The sequence below is a fragment of the Carex rostrata genome, chromosome 26, assembly GCF_964058835.1.
Source record: "Carex rostrata chromosome 26, lpCarRost1.2, whole genome shotgun sequence".
NCBI classification, from domain to species: Eukaryota; Viridiplantae; Streptophyta; class Magnoliopsida; order Poales; family Cyperaceae; genus Carex; species Carex rostrata.
Genome location: NC_135943.1, coordinates 4,903,065 through 4,923,146, shown reverse-complemented (window position 1 = coordinate 4,923,146; position 20,082 = coordinate 4,903,065). Strand labels below are relative to the sequence as shown.

At 35.0% G+C, this 20,082-nt stretch overlaps 2 protein-coding genes across 2 annotated transcripts; one reads left to right on the top strand and one right to left on the bottom strand.

Moving 5' to 3' along the window:
• Positions 1–5,927: 5,927 nt before the first annotated feature.
• On the top strand, positions 5,928–15,563 carry LOC144544476 (zinc finger (CCCH type) helicase family protein). Its single transcript, XM_078292987.1, has 14 exons — positions 5,928–6,094; positions 6,388–6,574; positions 6,859–7,032; positions 7,605–7,752; positions 8,449–8,754; positions 9,532–9,678; positions 10,045–10,225; positions 10,386–10,669; positions 11,152–11,292; positions 12,684–12,834; positions 13,252–13,508; positions 13,966–14,175; positions 14,583–15,131; positions 15,219–15,563. The coding sequence occupies exons 1-14, from the start codon at positions 6,001–6,003 to the stop codon at positions 15,384–15,386; spliced, it is 2,997 nt and encodes a 998-aa protein (XP_078149113.1). The 5' UTR covers positions 5,928–6,000; the 3' UTR covers positions 15,387–15,563.
• Positions 15,564–16,111: 548 nt separating this feature from the next.
• LOC144544167 (THUMP domain-containing protein) lies at positions 16,112–19,641 on the bottom strand. Its single transcript, XM_078292582.1, has 6 exons — positions 19,359–19,641; positions 18,460–18,990; positions 18,004–18,143; positions 17,515–17,635; positions 16,602–16,742; positions 16,112–16,327 (listed from the first exon to the last, which is right to left on the bottom strand). The coding sequence occupies exons 1-6, from the start codon at positions 19,545–19,547 to the stop codon at positions 16,247–16,249; spliced, it is 1,203 nt and encodes a 400-aa protein (XP_078148708.1). The 5' UTR covers positions 19,548–19,641; the 3' UTR covers positions 16,112–16,246.
• Between the last annotated feature and the right edge of the window lie 441 nt (positions 19,642–20,082).

Here is a 20,082-nt window from a genome sequence, read left to right as displayed (position 1 = left end):
CTTCCAATTTAAAATATTAAAGTATTATTTTGAAAGTAAAAATAGGTGATACGGATATTATAATTTTTTTTATAAACCATAATTAAAAAAAAATTATGGAACCAACATGATTACTATTTTTTTTTGCAAAAACTATAAGAACTGAAATGTCATTTTGATCCGAATTGTTTTTTTCAGACCAAAATAGTAATTTAATCCGATATATTTTCACAAATTTTATAACATCATTTTTTTTCGAAATTTGTACAATTGGCTCAAATCAAAATGACAATTCGATCTTAAAAAAAAAATTTCGGACTGAAATAACATCTGTTATTATTATTTTTAAATCCAAAGCAATTAAAAATTATTTTTTATTTATTTAAAAAAAAATTCCAGATATTAACTAGTCAACGGCTGAAGGAAGGCTTCGTCTGTAAGACACGCTAATATCGAATTATTCATTATTGGGATAAATACAAGGGCAAAGCGACAAGACGAAGCAGCCTGTTTGTTTGTGACCATGACACAAATCTCATCCGCTGCGTTTTCACCCAACATGCCTTACATGGTACACATCCAAGCTCTCTCTCATGGCTCTTCTTTTGATTTGAACTGCGCCAAAAGAGTATTGTCATTTTCCCAGGCCATTGGCAGATAGGCCATTGCCCTACTCCTAAGACCTAACACTATATTATTCACAGTTTCTCATATCGCAGATTTTGGAGGGTCGTGCGTATCCTCTGAGATACCTCAACTTTTGCGTGACCGACGTGTCCGGTGCCTATTCGGGGGTGATGTAGGGTCAGTATTATGTGTGCTTTCAGATTCGTGCAGAACGTATTTAAACGGTTGGGAGTTTCCATAAAGTCGTGCAAAGTTTGAGATATCTCAGAGGATACGAATTCCACGGTAGGTCGGTTCAAATCGTGGCATGACACGCTGAAATTGATGATGGGATGAAAATTTATACTTTTACAGCTGTGAGGACGAGATGCTCTTGAATGTCGAACAAACACACGAGGATGCCTACGGGCTTTTCCTCAAAAAAAAAAAAAAAAACAAACACACGAGGAAATAAAAAAAAAGAAGCTGACGTCAGATACACATAGAAAGTTGGAATTCTAAAGCTCCGAGTCCCGAATTCATATCCTCTCCGTTAACTCAAAAACGAATCTTTTGAGTTAATGAACCAGGACCGTTCAATTCGCTTTAAAATCCGTGAACTAAAATCACACTAATATTAAAGGATCCTTGAATTACAATATGTGATCAAAATCTCAAATTAACTCTGTTTAAAATCAGACGATCGAAATGCGTTAATTCAAAAGATGCTCTTTTGAGTAAATACAGACGATGCGGACTCCCTAGTCCTAGGTTTCTGAGATATAATTATTAAATTTGGACCTATTTTTCAACATGATACAAATCTCAATAGAATTCAGATTTAGTGAAGTAACCCAATCTTTGAGTTTTAAATCGGGACCGTTCAATTCGAATCCGCGATAATTTATTCGAAGTGGAGCACACACATCTGGAGAGATGAATTTGAATCGCGAAATAATCTTGAGCAACGGATTCGTATCAAACGGTTCCAATTCAAAATTCAAAGATTGAGTTACTTTAGAGGATTCGGACCCTTCATAATTGTTCTCAATCAGATAACTGGAAGAGACAAATTCTACAAAGGCCTGGGATTCAAACTCCCGCCATCTCTGGATGCATGGCAAGCAAGATTCAAATCATTTTTTAACGTTTACTAGTACTCTTTTGTTATCAATACGTAGGCTGTGGGCATGCAGCAAAAACTTAATTAAATTATTTTTGAATTTTAAATAAATTGGATTGGGTCAACTACCGCCGTACCTGGGAAGCGTATCCTCTGCGGAGTCGTTCCGTGCGGAGCTTTAATCTGGTTCATTCATTTCGAATCGGACGGATCAAATTAAAAGCTCCGTCAATTTTGAGAATTTTTTTTTCAATTCGGATAAGATCTGATTTGTTTCATCCGATCCGAAACGAACGGACCAGATTAAAAGCTCCGCACGAAACAACTCCGTAGAGAATACTATTCCGTTGTGCCAGTGCTGAATTGGAGAGAGAGGATAATGGTAAACCAATATTAACATGTGAGAATTTTTTGTCTATAGAAAATATTAAAAAGGAGAGAGAAATAGAAAAGGTATCAATAAATAAGATGAAATTGTTAGAATTTGTGCCATCCAAACCGGTTATTTTTTTTTATTTTCTCTACTAAATTATAAAAAGTTTTTAATAAGATAGATGAAGTGTTTTAAAATTTAGATGTACTAGAAAGACTATCTAAATTTTTAAACACTTTTAATATTTTAATAGAGAGAAAAAATAACTAGTTTAAATTGGTAGAATTATACTGATTTGAACTAATTCAAACTTAGGATCAGTAAAATTCTTACTGATTTTTCTACTAATATTTAAATATGTTGGTATTCTTTTTATTTATTTCTTTTTTTAATATTTTATATGGACAAAAAGAAATTCTTAACCTATACTCGGCTGTCTCCTTTTGAGGGCCAAGAAGACTACGGAAGGAATTTTCTAAAAACTCAGACTTTGGAATGGATCGCGTGGACTAGAACTCAAACACTGACTTTCTAGGGTCCGATCCTCTAAAGTAACTCAACTTTTGGATTTTGGATCAGGACTGTCTAATTTAAATCCATTGCTTGAGAACACTTTGGGATTCAAATTCATTACTTGAGATGTGTGAGTTTCACTTCAGATGAATTATCACGGATTATATAATCGGATGGTCCGGATCTAAAATTCAAGAGTTAGATTACTTCACTGGATCTCAACTCAACTTTTTATGAGTCCGACTCGGCTGAAATACTCAGTCATATTTCTGAGTCTTGAAATCCTCTCACTATCGAAAGGGGAGGTAACACAATTGGCTAGAAATAAATTCTAGAGTTGTTGTACCCAAAGATTGAGAGTTCGATTTCCACTCAGGACTTAACAACTTCTGCGAAGATTTTCAAAAAAAGAAATCCTCTCACTATCTCTGTCTCTCTCCTCAAATCTAAAATCCTCTCACCGTCTCTAACGGTGAATTTCAGCAGATTTGAGTTCACTTTTTATAGGTAGCTAATCTAACAATGGAATAGGGGACCCATGTGTCTGACCTAATTCATCGGTTCTTAATAATTTACTTATCATTTGATGATATGATGTGATATCGTCAGCGATATATATCATGACGGAAAGACACCGTCAACGACATGTCATTCATCCTCCATTTATCAATTTCAATTGTATGAGACGTTTCAGATTTATCTGTTTATGTATGCCAACCATCATTCTTTTATTTTTATTTTTTTAAGTTTGATAGCAGCTACTGAGATGAGATTTATATAATTAATTAATTAGATATGATTGGCAGCCGCTGCTAACCACTCAAAAAAATTAATTAGATATGATTTATGTATGTTATTAATTAGAATCAAGAAGAGAGATACTGATTTATTAATTGCAACTTATTTTGTGAGTCTCTCTGTAGGAGAGTATTACAAGTGTCTTGGGAGGAGAAAAAATTGTTCACACTAGTATTTATTTATTTTTATTTTTTTTAGTTGACACGCTAATTTTTTTTTTTTTTTTTTAAATATACGAATTTTATCCCGTGAATTGAGTTTATTTTCTCTTAAAGTTATAGCATATGCAAGTCTATGTACATTTTCTTGCTCGAAAATTGTCACGACGATATGTAATGTTAAAGAAGGGAGAACTCATGTAAGAGATTTTGGCAACTAATCAATACTAATAAAACAATTCTCAAATAAAATTTAATTTACGGATTCCCTCATTTCAATAATGCATACTAAATAATGAGTTAATAATGCTCATCGTTTAAATAATTATCCAAATATAAATTTTTAGTCGCATTATAGAAATATTTGTACATTCATGCATTGGGACTCAATGGCAACGCTAACATGTAACAGAAGTAGGCAGCCGCCTATCCCTGAAATTCAGTGGAAAAACTGGTCTTTGTCTGTCCCTGAAATTAGATTTGCCTATATCCGACTCGTCCAATTTAGAAACACATAGGAGATTGCGGAAGAGAAGCTCTCCTCTTCACCTCTGTATTGTCGACTGTCATACCTAGAGAAGAAAAAACATGACGTGATGTGTCTAACATGCCATGACTTGGTCGCGTCATGTCATGTGTAAAAAATATATTTTTACGTGATATGATGTGAAGTGACGTGACGAAAATAAGGGAGCATAATCATATCACGTGTGGTCAAACCACTATTCATGTGACGTGATTGATCGTGTTTAATTACTGTTTTCAAGTTTAAGTTAGTTCAAAGAAAGCAAAATAACATGTACAAAAAAATAATAAATTGTTACAAAATAAATTATAATTAAGATGTAATTTTCAAAAAAAAAAGTCGGTCACGTAATGTGTCATGTGATATGACGCGACGTGATATGATTAAGGTGATGGAGGATATTCACGTCACATGATTGACAAACGTAACGTGACGTGATGTAATTGGTAATTAATAGCGTGACTAATTTCCTTCTCTAACCATGCCTATGCTCATTAGTACCGCCTTCAAACTTAACCCTATTTTTTAAAAATGTGATTTATAATTTAGAAAATGTACCAATTTTTTTAAAATGTTACTTAGTTGACGTACCAATTTGTTAACTAGACTTGGTTTAAGATATTTATTTTAAATTGATGCATATATTAATTTTTTAACTGCCCGTTGTTCTCTGTTAGTTAGTTGATGCACCTTTTTCTTTTCTTTTTTAAAAATGCGTTTTAGAAAGAAAATCTGAACATAAAATAGCAGACAGGTCAGAAATTCGCTTGAATTTGTACACGTACCAATTTATCAATTAAATTTGAAATTGATCAATCCATGTGAAAACTCCTAAATTATGACATGTACCGAAAAAAAAATTGCAACCATATATGATCTCCTTTTTAGTTGTAATCAAAATATTAACTTTGCCCATCAATAACTAAAAAAATTAATATACTAAGTTTGTCAATATATTATAGTTTTGATATTCTCAAATCATGCCCAACTTTAATTACTTTTAAATGTAATTACTCGTAAATCATGTCCTAAAAAAATATCAACCTTGCATTACTCTTAAATATAAGTATTTTCTTAATTTGACAAATACATTTTTCTTTACAAAAATGGTAACTTCCAATAGACAATTTACTTTTAGAAAAGAAAAAATGATGCTTATTAATTATGAATTTTTTTTTATAAAGTATCATTCTTTTTAAAAATATAGAACAAAATATCTTTATTTCGAAATTGTTAACAAAATGTCATTGTCGACTTCACTTATTTTCTCTCTCTCTCTCACTTTCTCCTCCCTATTTACTCCTATTTATATATTCTTTGCTCAGTGCAGGTCATGATTAATGGGAAATTTTACTTTTGAGTCCGACAAGAAAAAAACAGTCGAAATGACTGGACCCAATTGTGACGACCTAATCCCTATTTCAGAATGGATACGCTCGGTGCATATGCTCCAGCTCCGCGTCCTTTCTCTGGGGTCCGAACTCAGAGAAAGAGAAGCATCGGAGCATTCTGACATCTGGCAGCCTCGCAGACCACCTGGAAACGGTGCCTTGCTACTAGAGGAACACGTGACATTCGGGCAATTTGAGTTTAGATCTAGACCGTCGGTTTGTTTTGGCACGAATATTAAAAGGGTCCGTGCATTTGTTCTTCTGATCGGACGGTCCAGATCCGGAATCTAAAATTTGAGTGATCGCAGAGGATCCGGACTCGGTCACTGACCCAGTGACCCCGCCTGAGCTCACTTGGAATATCTTTGGCACTAAGCAAGGTACTATTTTGGAAAGAAGCGAGCGAGCATGACCAACTATAGAAAGCAAAACGACGGAAAGAAACGTTAATTGCTTACTGGAGCAAAAGCTTGCTCTTTCTTTCCCATTTTCTCTGATTTTCTCGAGAGAGAAATCTCGAAGAGAAAGCGACTATGGCGTTGCTTCCTGTCGTGGCATTTCGCGAGAGAATCGTCGAGAAGATAAAGGACAATCGCGTTACACTAATCGTAGGCGAAACAGGATGCGGTAAAGCCCTTGTTTGTCACCACTTCGTTCCTCTTTCCCCCCTCTTTTTAATCTCTTATGTGTGCGTGCAGAAAAAAGATTTCTAACTTCTTTTTTTTACTTTTGTTGAAAATACAAAGCGAAAGACATGTTTTTCTTTCCTCTTCTTTTGTTTTTGGGAATTTTATGTCTAAAGCTTGAAATACTGATTGAAAGTTGACACTATTACGAAGAAAATTATTAAGATGTTACTTTTATTGTTTGTTTCCTGATAAATATTTTATTTATTTAATGATAATTTTTGTGGGATGCAGGAAAGAGCTCTCAGATACCGAGATTTCTTCTGGAAGAAAACATGGAACCGATTTTATGCACACAACCTAGAAGGCTTGCTGTTGTTGCCATAGCTAGAACTGTTGCAAAAGCCCTTGATTGTGAGGTTGGAGGGGATGTGGGGTACCACATTGGCCATTCTAATGTCTCCGATCATAACTCTAAAAGGTAGTTATAATTTTCTTTTTGTTTTTAATATAATTGTGATGCTTTTCATTTTTTTTTTTTTTTGAGTCTGACATGATAAATTACTATTTGAGTGATTGCTTGAAAGCTATAGATCTAAGATATAGTAATTTGATGTTAGTTAAATCAGAAATGCAGTGTTTGAAATAAGCTGTGTTTAGCTAGTTGATGTTGTAATTGCCATTTAATGTCACGTTATTTGTGAAAATTAGAGGAGGTGGATGGACAATCTTTGACATTGTTTTACTGAACCTTAATGAAACTAGGTCGAGAATTGTCTTCAAGACAGCTGGTGTTTTATTAGAGCAAATGCGAGATAAGGGGACGGCAGCTCTCCAATACAAGGTCATAATACTTGACGAGGTTCATGAGCGATCTGTTGAATCTGATCTTGTCCTTGCATGTGTGAAGCAATTTATGATGAAGAAACAAGATTTTAGGTAATTTCTCATTTTGTTACTATTCTATGTTTATCATATCTGTGTTCATCTTTAGAATTTTACTCTTTTTCTGTAGCATTGTGAAATTCTAACGACTTCAGTAATTTTATTCAAAATTAATCCAGAGGAGCCAGACCTGACTTCGCATGGGTTTTTTGTCAAATCACTGTCTATACTGGTCGAACTTTTTAAAAAAAATCACTATCCTTTGCTTGATTTAGAAGGAATCCATAGACACCATCGAAACAAGAACACAACACGAGACCGCCAGTGGCTTTTCGCATTATTCCTGATGGAATCTTGTTTTGCCAATTTTTTTTTACCATTTCTGTTAAAATAGTTTCCTTGGCCAGCTTGCCATCTATTATTATTTTTTTTTTTTTTAAAATTTCATTAAACGAAGCTTGTGACCCTATCTATTAAATGCATGTCTGGTCTCAACATGGCGTCTGTTCAGCTCTTGTCCAGTAGTAAGATTTCCATGTCAATATGGTAATTCGTGATGGTTACTTGAATGAAATCAGTATAGTTCACTGAATTCCTTAAAAACCAGATTTCATATCTCTACGTAGGTTAGTGCTGATGTCTGCTACAGCTGAAATTGGAAGATACAGGGATTATTTCAGAGGTTTGGGAAGGGGTGAAAGAGTTGAAGTAATTGCAATCCCGAGCTCTCCACAACATGCAATTTACCAAAGGAATGTATCCTACCTTGAGCAGGTAAACTCATACGTAATTCTTCTTACCCAATCTCATTATTGTATATTTCTTTTTGTCACGATAATTGAACTAATGTATTCTGTAATTTAATGTCTGTCTTTATACACTTAATAAAAAGAATAAAAGAAAGGAATGAGATAAAAGCCTATATATATCTCCTGCTGTTTACCTTGCTTTTCTATATTGTCTTTAATTGATGTTAAAAGGTTGAAAAAATTACCGAAAACATATATTTTTGGAACATATTCTACAATCAAAGCTTACTATAGGTGCAATAAGGGACTCGGCTTCTGGCCATCTATTTCAAGCAGTAAAGAACGAAACCAACCAACCAGCAAGCGCATATGTGAAGAGAATAGCACTAACACTTGCTCAATCCAACTAAAGAATAGTTTACCTGTTTACACAAGAAACTATTTTTAGATTTGACATGTGCTTAATTTGATTGGTTGGTATAAAAAGGGGGAAATAATTAACTTCTCTATAGTGTAGATATCATTTGAACCTCTTTGGCTTCTATATTTGGAACTTCAACTTGAAAATTAATTTAATGAGCAAAAATTTAATATTTAATTTATTTCCATTTATTTACTAATATACTATAGTTCCATTTGCTCTGCAGTAATCTATCTCTCTGCAAAACATTTCATAAACAAATATTGTTTTCTTTCGTAATACCATACTAAATTGTACCAGGTCGGTGATATTCTAGAGATGAACATCAGTTCCATCTCAAGTAAATTCTATAATGGGATGATTGCTGATGCAAAGATAAGTGTTGAGGAGCACCGGCTCATACACAAGCTCATATTACATCTGCACAATAAGGAGATGGACAAAGAAAAGGGCATATTGGTCTTTCTCCCGACATACTTTGCACTGGAGGAACAATGGAATCATTTAAAAAATTTGGCATCCATTTTTGAGGTGCACATTCTTCACCGAAGCATTGACATAAATCAAGCTCTACAAGCTATGAAAGCTTCGAAGACTCGCAGAAAGGTAAAACTATTCTCTTTGCAGTTCTTTCATATTAACTTTTCCCTGTTTGAAAGTACCATGGATTGCCATACCACTTTGTAGAACTATAGCTGTTGGACACCATCCTAACCTTTTGTACAGTTTTCATTACATAGTTAGGCTTATTGAAGGTTCATCAGTCTCAAAAGTATAGTGAGTGGCAGGAAAACCCATCTTAACCTTTTTTCAATATTTAGTAAATTACTCCCTTGTAACCTTGCTGACCGAGTTTTTTTGCGTGTAGAATTTGTTATTTTTTCTTCTGAAAGTACTACCACTAGTGCTAGTATATTACTTTTATTTATAGCATTAAAAATAATAAATTAAATTGGTAACATCATTTTTACAAAATTTCTACAAGTAGCAGGACCGCAATGCAATGCCCATGGACCCACAAGGGGTGTGCCGCAATGAATCATTGCGGCTCAGGCTTGTTTTTAATTTTCTGTCTCTCCATCTCTCAGCGCGGCTGAACATATAAGCAAACCTGATTCATTGTGGTTCACCCTTTGTGATTTTGGAAATTTCGGAAAAATGATGCTACCAATTTAATTTATTATTTTTTTAATGCTACGGAAAAAAAATCAGTATTTTCACCTCTATTTTGATGATGATTTGGCATTAAAAAATTAAAAAATAATAGCAACAAATATTGCTGAATAAAGATATCATTTATTAGGAAAATTAATGCTACGGAAAAATCAGTATTTCCTAATAAATGAGATCTTTATAATTCCCATTTCGTCTTTTCCATTACAGGTCATACTAGCAACAAATATTGCTGAATCATCAGTAACAATTCCAGATGTAGCATATGTGATCGATTCATGTAGGTCTCTGCAAGTGTACTGGGATCACAACAAAACAACAAACATGTCACAGCTCGTGTGGGTCTCCAAGTCTCAGGTTAGTAACATGCCGATTCATTCATGCTCCTTGAGAGGTTTATAACATTGCATGCAGATACTAATGCCTTGGCTGTTACTTTCTTGGAAACCCATTTTTTTGTTTTTGATGAAAGATTTTTAGCATCAGATACAAACACCTTAGTATACTTCTTTAGGTAGGTTTATTGCATCTGCCCATCTTTTTGGGGTCTGTTGGCGCTTAATTGCACAAGACTAAGTAATCCTTGAACCAATCTTTGCTTCGCTTGTTTGTTTATTTTGTGTGAAATTGGAAATTTTTTAGCTAGAAGGCTTTATTGGGGTTAGTTTTTATTGACATATCTTCATGATTTATGTTGATTCATATAAAACGAAATGAATATAGGCTGAACAGAGAAGAGGCAGAACTGGTAGAACTTGTGACGGTGAGGTGTACCGATTGGTCACCAGCTCATTTTACAATAGCCTAGAAGACCATGAATCTCCTGCAATTTTGAGACTATCTTTAAGGGAGCAAGTGCTTATGGTATGCTGTGCAGATTCGAAAGCTATCAACGATCCAAAAGGTAAACCTTGTATTCACCTTTCAGGAATGTTATGTCTATTGGTCAGAACTAAACCCTATTCGTCTCAAATCATGCTTGTTTGCTATTGTATTTTGAAAGTATATTAATTGCTGTTAACTGAACTTCATCTTATGTTTTAAATTTGTGTAATGCATACTAGTTCTCTTGAGGAAGGCTCTTGATCCTCCTGACTCAGAATTAGTTGAAGAAGCCCTCAAACACCTAGTCGACATCAATGCACTCGAGAAATTGCAATCTACAAGGCCTCGATATGAGCCCACATTCTATGGCCGGTTAATTGATGGCCTCCCATTGTCATTTGAAGCCTCGGTGCTAACTCTTAAGTTCGGTGAGGTTGGCTTGATTCGAGAGGGAAGCCTGATTGGCATTATGCAAGATATTCAGCCGCTTCCCATTCTTCATCCTTTTGGGAATCAAGGTTTGGTGAGTACTTTTTTTTTTTCTCGTACAACTTGCCTTACCCATTTCAAACAGAAGAGGTTACACTTGTTTCTCAAGGTGACATGGGAAGTGAGATTCTCAAGGGATGTCAAATGAATGGTTCCTTTTCCTCATTCATAGGACAGAATAAGGCAAGATTAGTTAGGAATCTTTTTTTTTTTTTGGAAAAATTGTACCATCACTGAAAGAAAGTTATTACTCTCTTGAGTATTTTCTAAAGAAATAAAACTGTGTACACATTAAAAAACTCAAATAAAATTATTGCATGTTTGCCTTTAAAAAATAGGAGAATATATCTATCCTTCTTTACAAACATGCCCAAACTGAATAAGATATTTTAATGTATTCTCCTTTGATGTGGGATAAAAAATATATAGGCGTAAATGAGACATTCTGATGCAATACTGGTTAAACATAATCTTACAACAGTTATCAACTCAGTATAATTTTTCCTATTTTTGCAGTTTTCTAGCTATATTGACAACTTCTTTGAAGATGAGAGTCGTGTCTTTGAAGATGAGAGTCGTGGCTTGTTGCCACTCAAGAAAGAAGATATCTATATGGGAAATTTATGTGCTTTTCAATTTTGGCAACGGATATTTAAGGTACAACCTTTCTTTTGGTATCTATTTATTACTTCACTAAAAACATTAGATGCTTCGAGTTTCAGTATGGTAGTTGTCCGTAGGTCATGTGATTCTACTGTGCAAATAACAAACCAAACGTGTAGTGCCAGGTCTACTCCCAGGGTTACTGGGGGAGTGGGAACAAAGGAATAGGAACAATAACATGGTGCATGGTACACTACCTCCTATGTAACAACGAAAGGTCTGGATAGTGAGTCAGAATGACTGGGTTGGAATGAAATACAATTATTAGGAGTGAAATTTAATTTATAAGGATGTGTTTTTAGTCTCATAGATAATGACATAATTTCTGTATCATGAGTGTATATATATATGAGATGAGCTACGGTGAGTTGCGAAGTAAAACGCGTTTCTACTTCACACCGTATTTTTATTTTGAAAGTCCAAACGACCGATCTGAACCGTTAGATGTGATCTCCATATTGAAATGTGCTTGGAGACCAAATTTTACATTTTTTGGAATTTTTTTACTATTCATTAAGCAATTTTGAAAACTACTGTTTTGCTGGGAACAGTAAAAATTTCTGGATCATCGGATCAGTGATTTTCAAAATTGCTTAATAAATAGTAAAAAAATTCCAAAAAATGTAAAATTTGGTCTCCAAGCACATTTCAATATGGAGATCATGTTGAGCGGTTCGGATCGGTCGTTTGGATTTTCAAATCGCAAAATATGAGTTTGAAGTAAAATAGTCGCTTTACTTCGCAACTCACCGTAGCCCATCTATATATATATATTCAAATTAAATCACAGTTGCTATAAATTTATCAATTATCAAGATGTAATATTTTGTATCTTATATAGTAATGTTGTTGTCATAGATTATTATCGTCATAGTGTGTTTTTTTTTTTTACTACATGCTTGGTTGCATAGCAATCTAACAATGAATCTTTGGACAACATAATAGTAAAGTTGATTGGGCCTTAAAAATCTCTTCAACATGACCTGTGTTGAGCTGATTACGATTCAGCACGAACACTAAACCCTAAACCAGGTGTATTTAAACCATCAAATGATATTCCCTTCCTTCCCAACCCAGACGGCTGCGGCTTCTATCCCAAATTCTTTCTACTTCCTTCAGAAGAACGTAATGAAACTGCCAAGATCCTAAATAAAATAAATAAATTACAGTTTAAGGATTAGGGTTTAGGATAATATGATCTGGTGAGAAAGATCAATTTCACAGAAAAACAGCTCACAAGAATTCCATTTTATCAATATTTGCTATTGTAATGTTAAGCATTTTAATGAGTAATATATAGCAGGCTTATGTAGTTATTTCTATTAAAAGAGTTAAAAAATAGTTCATATTATTCTATTATGTAATATTAATTTTTTCTGTAATAGGACAAGCACCGTCTCGAGCGAATGAAGCAAATGGCGAACAAAAACAAGACATTTTTGTCAGATTCTCTTATTCTTAATAGTCGGCTTGAAGATGAGTGGTGTGTACTTCACAATCTCGTGCAATCTGCACTCAATAATATCTCTGAAATTTGTATGTCAAATCTTCCCTTCCTAAGCTCTCATCTCGCCTTAGCATAGTGCTTTTTTCTTTGTTAATAGGGGACTCAATTTTGAAACCTGTAATTTTTGAGGAAGAAATTAAAGGTTTCAAAATTGAATCCTTCAATTAAATCATGGTGTGTTTCCTTCTCCTTTTGAAATTAGTGGAAGTAGAAGGTCTTCCTTGCAATTTTTTAAATGTAAGGCATCTTTTCACAAGTCTTTTTTTTTTCCTTAAAAAAAGCTATAACCTCTGTTCAAATGGGCAATTTTGCAAATTGGTGGAAGTAGAAGGCATCCATCTCTGGACCCGAAAAAAGATAATTCCAGTTCCCAGAAAATTTCCAGACAGTAACAGGCAATCTTTGGTGTTTATTCAGTAGTCCTTGATTGTATTTTCATGTCACAGATGATGATGTTGTAAGCGCACTGCACCGGTACCGGCCGACAATCATAACAAAAATTGACCTACCTTCATATGTTGAGCCTCCCAATTTCTACCACACTTGCCAATGTCCAGCTCATTTGGAACAACTGGAACTTGTGGAAGCATTCAGTTCTGTTAACTTGAAGGATGAAAAGACTTGCCGGGCTGTACCTTATGTAGGCCCCAGTGATTTTAAGACCTTGATGATTGCAGAAACATTCCGGAAGCTTCTGAAAGAGGTGATGCTGTAGAATCCTAGACATGGTTTTATTTGGTATCAAAATATAAAAAATGCATGTTATTGTTTTGGAATTACCTTATTTATTACATTTTGGAAAATATTGTATGACCCTCTTAAGCATTTCATGCCAGACTTTTAATATGTCAATTTCACAGCATTTCTCCTAGTTTGTTATAAATATGTTAGCTATGCACCTCTTTCATTTATGCAAGGGTATCTATGATAGAAATTTTGAAAGATAATAGAAGATAACTGCATTCACCTTTAAGTCTAGAGGGCCAAAGCAGCAATTTTGGAGGAAAATAAATGATAGATAAATAAATTAAAGAATCACCAAAGGACTAGAATCAGGAAATGAGGGTTAGGAGATGATATCTTACAATGCAGAGATCTGTTATTCTTTTTAATGACTAGTTCTTCTTTACATTACATATATCATTCTCATGTTATATCAGATGAAGGTTGAGCAAGCTAGAGAATCACAAACCCCTTTAATTTTTGATGATGGACATACTGACGGAGTCCCAGAACTCAGAGAAAGTGATACAAGTACTACAATGTGTAGGTTCTTTGCCAATGGGATGTGCAACAAAGGCATGTGGTGCCAGTTTTCTCACTCGCTTCAAGCGGAAAGACCTCTGTGCAAATTTTTCCTTGCAATTGAGGTATATTTATTTTATGGGTTAAAATTTGGGCTAGTCAGGGAGGTCACCAATATATAGTGTTATTATGCCAGTTGACTTTAAGGACCTTTATTAGCTTAGTACCTACTTGATCATTTCCTCTTCATTTAATTTTAGTTTGTTCTCGACTTTAGCAGTTTAAATGAGGTCTTATTCAGGCATGAACTCTTACTGTGGCCTACGCATTGATCTGGAAAAAAAAAAAAGAGCAAAGAAGACAAAGGAACGTAATTACCTTGGCAAATGATGTTTCATCAGCTTGAGATTGGCCCTAGTTACCAGTCCATGTGGATAATCTTCCAATAACACCACAAAGGAACAGAAGTTATTTTTTTTCTCCCCTTCTGTTCATAACACTTACCTTTTTTTTTTTTATTGTGTAAATTTAGGGTTGTAGGAATGGTGAGTTCTGCTTTTATAGCCATGACCTCAGTGCTTGTGCACGTGGCAGTTCTCCCTCGCCTAGTGTCCACTCTTCAGCCAAAGCATCTTTGCAAGAAGATAAACCAGCCTCACCTCACACCTTCGTCAATTCCTTGTTAAGAAGCAAGGATGCCTACATACTCATATTGTCTGACAAGGATCTGACATTTTCTTCTAAGCTTTCTCGTTATCACAACTCAAGAAAGCTAATCACTGCAACACCGCGTGCCTTCTCGCCTGAACTGGCTTCTCTGGTCCCGGGCACAAGTGTAATTTGGAATGTCATAGATATTTCCAGTGTTATAACTGGGACTAACGGGCAAAAATTACCTGTGCCTTGGAGTGAGGTAGGCTGTGTCGTGTGGTGTGTAGATTTTGCGGTGAATGAAATAAGCTGGAAACTTCAGGAAGTGCAGGAATTCTTTGAGCGGCTTGCTGTCAGATCTTTGGTTGACAAATTATACAATCTTAGGGTTGTATTGACTATGAACAACATCAATTTTGCACAACTTCAGGTATGTTTTACCTAATCTTTGGCTTGAGAATTATGTATTTATACAACCAACTGGTACTAGTTATCTAATGACGCCTTTTCATTGCAGGTGGAGAGATTGGCAAGAGAAGTTTTCTTCTTTCTTAGCGAGTCATTTCCTTTTGATGAAGAAAATTTGTGCACTTTCTCTTCTGTCTTTGGGCCAGCAAGACCGATGCAAGTGTCTTCACCTATCTCATATGTGTTTGATTTGCATCTACCAGCATATCCCATATAGCGTTTTATTCTGGCCTTTTCCATAGAAAAGGATGCTGACTTGTAATATATTATATATAGTGGTAGTTGTTAGCAATCTCTAAACCTTTTTAGAAACCTTTGTCAGTGGTTATTAATGGAGCAAGACAGTTGACATCATCCCGTTCCTTGCTTAAGAGGAGCGTATTAATAGAGTTGCGTGCCAGTCCATTTTTGTAATTTCACGAGGAAAAGATTGTCCACATTCTCTCTTTAGGCATATTTTGTTAATATAAAGCATCTTTGATTGTACTTTTTGAATTGCCAGTCGATCCTTTGTGTTGTTCTAATTCTGTTCCAAATTATTTCGGAGTGTTCCAATGGTCTGAATTCGTAAAGAGAGAAATATTTCGGAGTGCACAAATATTAAAGGCGGTCGTGCATTTTACCTCGGCCCGGATTAGTCTGAATTCCAATCGGACATTCTAACTCTAAACAGAAATATCCTGTTAGACATACGGATTCATGGATGGGTCCATATTAGTATTTAAATCTTCTTATTTTAGTATTCTAATTATTTTGATACCAATTTAATATAGTTAAATATAGTAATATTCCTTTCCTTGTCCTTCCCCTCGTGCTCTTCACCTCCCTTCTATTTCACCTCGTGTGAACCATATGGCTAACAGAACATGTATTGGTGATACTAAACATGTCGCCAGTAACAACGAAAACCCCATCACAAAAAAATAATGCACAGAACTTAGGTAAGCAAGAAAATCACAACAGTACTAAAAAGGGACAAAATTATTAAATATAAAATTTGATTAAATTTATGATTAAAGAGAAATAACAACCCATCTCCGAAATAAATAACCAAACAGAAATAATACAGCCTAAAGTTTATTCCTGAGATGTCAACTGTCTCAAGTTGAATTTGGAGAGCTCCTTGTACCTTTCTACAACCCCCACCAAGCAATTAGTCTGGCATTGAAACAAACAAAGATAAACTTAATTATGATGCTAAAATATTGAAATTGCAATCTAAATCTCAAAAAAATTTCCAGTTATGTTGAAACATTTCCAATTTTCCATTATAGATGGAAATTAACTGATCAAGGTTTTCCCACCTTTTCCAGTGGGACAAGATATTTCTCATTTCAGTAGAAGTTCATGGATAATGTGAGATTTCAAGGGGCATAAAGGATCACTTCCATAGGAATTAAAGGGAGATTGATCAGAGATTGGAGTAACATACCTTAGCTATCTGAACTACGATGGTCTTGTCGGGATTACTTAGGTCAACCTTGTGTTCTTTTGGGACAGACTTTGCAACAGCATTTATTATTTTCATCCTGTCAATTCCTGTGTTTGCCCTTGCATCATACAACACTGCAAACTGCACAACCAAATTATCATTTTCTTAAGTTTACACTTCAAAAAAAAAAACACTAAATAAAACAAAATTCTCTGCTATAGAACTACAAAACCTATGAACATATCAATTTTTAACTCACAAAACTGGAAATGTTATACATAATGCCATATGCTCCAATTTCTCATTTGATTTGAAGAAAACCCCAGTTAACTTCCTTTCATTTAAATTCCCACCAATAACTGAAAGAGGGGCATTTTGTGCACATTTTTTGAAATTATTAAGTAAATGAAGGAAAAGAGGATTAATACTCCCAGTTTGGTGAGATTGTTTCTCTTTTTTACACAAGTACATCATATAATATCTGTGTTTGCACTGGTATACAGGAATCTCCATCATTTATATATTAAACAAATAGTGCAAACAGTCAAGACCAATGCTCGGGTAAATGCATGCAAAAAGAAAAGCCTCATTTTTCCCAAATGTAGGGAACTGAATCTCCTTCCCACATGTGGGTAGGAAAATCCTGCCAACATGGTACATCCGTCCATCCATCCATGATCTGGACGGTCATAATTGAAGTATGAGTTGTATCATCTCAAAATCCAATATTCTCCGAACTTCAATTATGACCGTTCAGATCATGGATGGATGGACGGATAGACCTGTTGGAAGGATTTTCCTGCCCACATGTGGGCAGTAGATTTGGTTCCCAAATGTAGTGATAGATCATCTCAATTTGTGACTAAACATTGGCGAAGAAGCATACAAGTATTAACAGAAATAATTGAACTACCTTCTTGGGAGAGGACGAATCCTCTGGGAAATGCTTTTCAAACAGGGGCTTGATGGCTTTAGTAATTTCCTCTTCAGACGCATAACAAACAATCTCAACTGGCAGCACTCTCAGGATGAATCTAATTTACAACAACAATGTGTGCCTATTTAATTAACACTTCAAATAAACACAAACCAAAACAAAAACAAAAATGAAAAAATAGTACTAAAAATGTTTTTCCTAGACAGAGTTGGCATTAAAATTGAACCAGTAGACTACCAACATATGATAGGATGATATGGTATGGAATTATACAAAATAATCTGAGTGCAACTCCCATATCCTCCTAAACTTTAAATTGCTAAAAATAAATATAAGAAATACCCCCAATTATCAAACTTTCTAATCTACAAATGTTATTTAGGATCTGCTGAAATTTTAAGAGAACTTTTGATAAAACACCAAAAACCCAAATATGAAAACATTAACAGGCTATGGATAAATAACCTTGACATATGCTTTTTGGTTGTATAGGCTGAATTCATCATATGTTGAACTATTTCCACAGGGCTTGTGTCCCCTTCGTGCTTTTGCATTTGGATGAATATGACACCATTACATCCTGAATCGAGAGCCACAAATTTCCTCTGTTGTGTTTAAATTTGAACCATTGTAAGTACATATTTCAGCTAGGCAGAAACAAGGATTATCATAATTTCTGGTACTAGGACTACAACATTATCAACACTCAATTCCTGATGCTTTGTGTATTTAAGCTGCAATTCATGTCGAGGTTCAACTAAGAAATGAAACAACAAAAAGCGAATCACATAAATTTACTATAGAAAATTGATAGCATATGGGTATCAATCCAGGGTGAACTGTCAGCAACCAGTACTACGACCCTAAATAAATAAAAAAGAGAAAAGTTAGAATTGACAAATTCTTTTGAAACACACTCGCCTTTTTACGGTCTCCCATTTCTTTAAGCTCCTCATTGATTAACTCGTCAATTGGTTTTTCATTTTCAATCCGTGCCTTCTTGGGTTGAGATTCCTCATTTTCCTCTTTATTTTGCTCACTTTCCTTTTCTCCATTTTCGGGTGTATCAAGATGTTCGTCTTGCTGAGTTGGTACTGTTTCGCTCTTTTCTTCAGAATTATGGACATCAGTCTCTGATTTAGGAGCCTCTTTTTGTTCCTCCTTTTCATCTTTATTTTGCTCACTTTCCTTTTCTCCATTTTCAGGTGTATCAAGATGTTCGTCTTGCTGAGTTGGTACTGTTTCGCTCTTTTCTTCAGAATTATGGACACCAGTCTCTGATTTAGGAGCCTCTTTTTGTTCCTCCTTTTCACCTTTCTCAGCAGAGGAGCCAGAATCAGAATCAGATTCTGAATCAGAATCAGCAAATGTGATCTTCTTATTTGAGGGCTTGTGAAGGTTAATCCCAAGTGCTGCTTTTGAATCTTTTTTGTACACTAGCTCTTCATAAAACTGAAATCAAATGACAAAAAAACCAAACTCTAATAAGAACAATCCACCAAAATGCCACATTTTCTTAATGTCCGGTAATAAAGCCCACACTAAACCTGATCAGTACATCGGAAACCAACATAAATGGTGTCAGTACTGAGTTTTTTTAAAACTCTTATTTGGAACTAGACTGCTCAAGTTCAGTTAAGTAACTAACAACATAATTCCCAGAGAAATTATATTGTTTAGTTAACAAATCAAAATCGTAAACCTTGCATTTGATTGTGTACCGATGAGATTCAATGTTTCTTTTCTCGGCTTGCTTTTTAAGTTAATTAATTATTCTGCTGTAAACACTGATATAACGTAATATAATTAACAAATAATACCGTGTCAAGGAGATTAAGAGCTTCGTTAGTGGCTTGCCTCTCGCGACCGCCATCACAAGTGAGAAAGAAACCTTGCACGCCAGGTCGGAGCGGATACAGCCCCTTTCTCACAGGTTTCCCGTGAGGGAGAAACTTCCTCTTCTTCCCTTTGCCATTGGCGCCGCCACGGCCTTTCTCCTCGCCAGACATCAGTGAATTCCCACAAGGTATTGGTGGATAAATCAATGTAAAAGTTAAAACCCAAATTTAGGGTTTTTAGTTCCAAGGGGGACGAGGGAGGGACGGAGAGGTAGAAGCGAAGGGAAGGTACGGTTTAAGTTTGGCAACGGGGTTACGATGCCAGATATAAACCGTCCGATCGTGGTACAATTCGTGCGGACGGTTTAGATTGACGGTTTTCTGGTTCGATCTAAACGGTTCGCACGAATCGTGGCGTGATCGGACGGATATCATCAGACAGCGAACCAAATTCTCGATGCATGAGAAAAGAAAAGAGAGAAAATATTTTAGATTCAATTTAAAAAAAAGGATGAAAATAAAAAACCAGTAACTTTTACTTTATGTTACGACTTGGCCTGATTTGTCTTTCACAACAATTATAGTTTTAGTTTCGAGTTTCGACGATAAAACTATAAATTAGATAAACTAAAGAGTCTGATAATATGAATATACAACTTATCTCTGGTGACGTAAACGTAACTTTTATTAACAGAGGACCTTTATA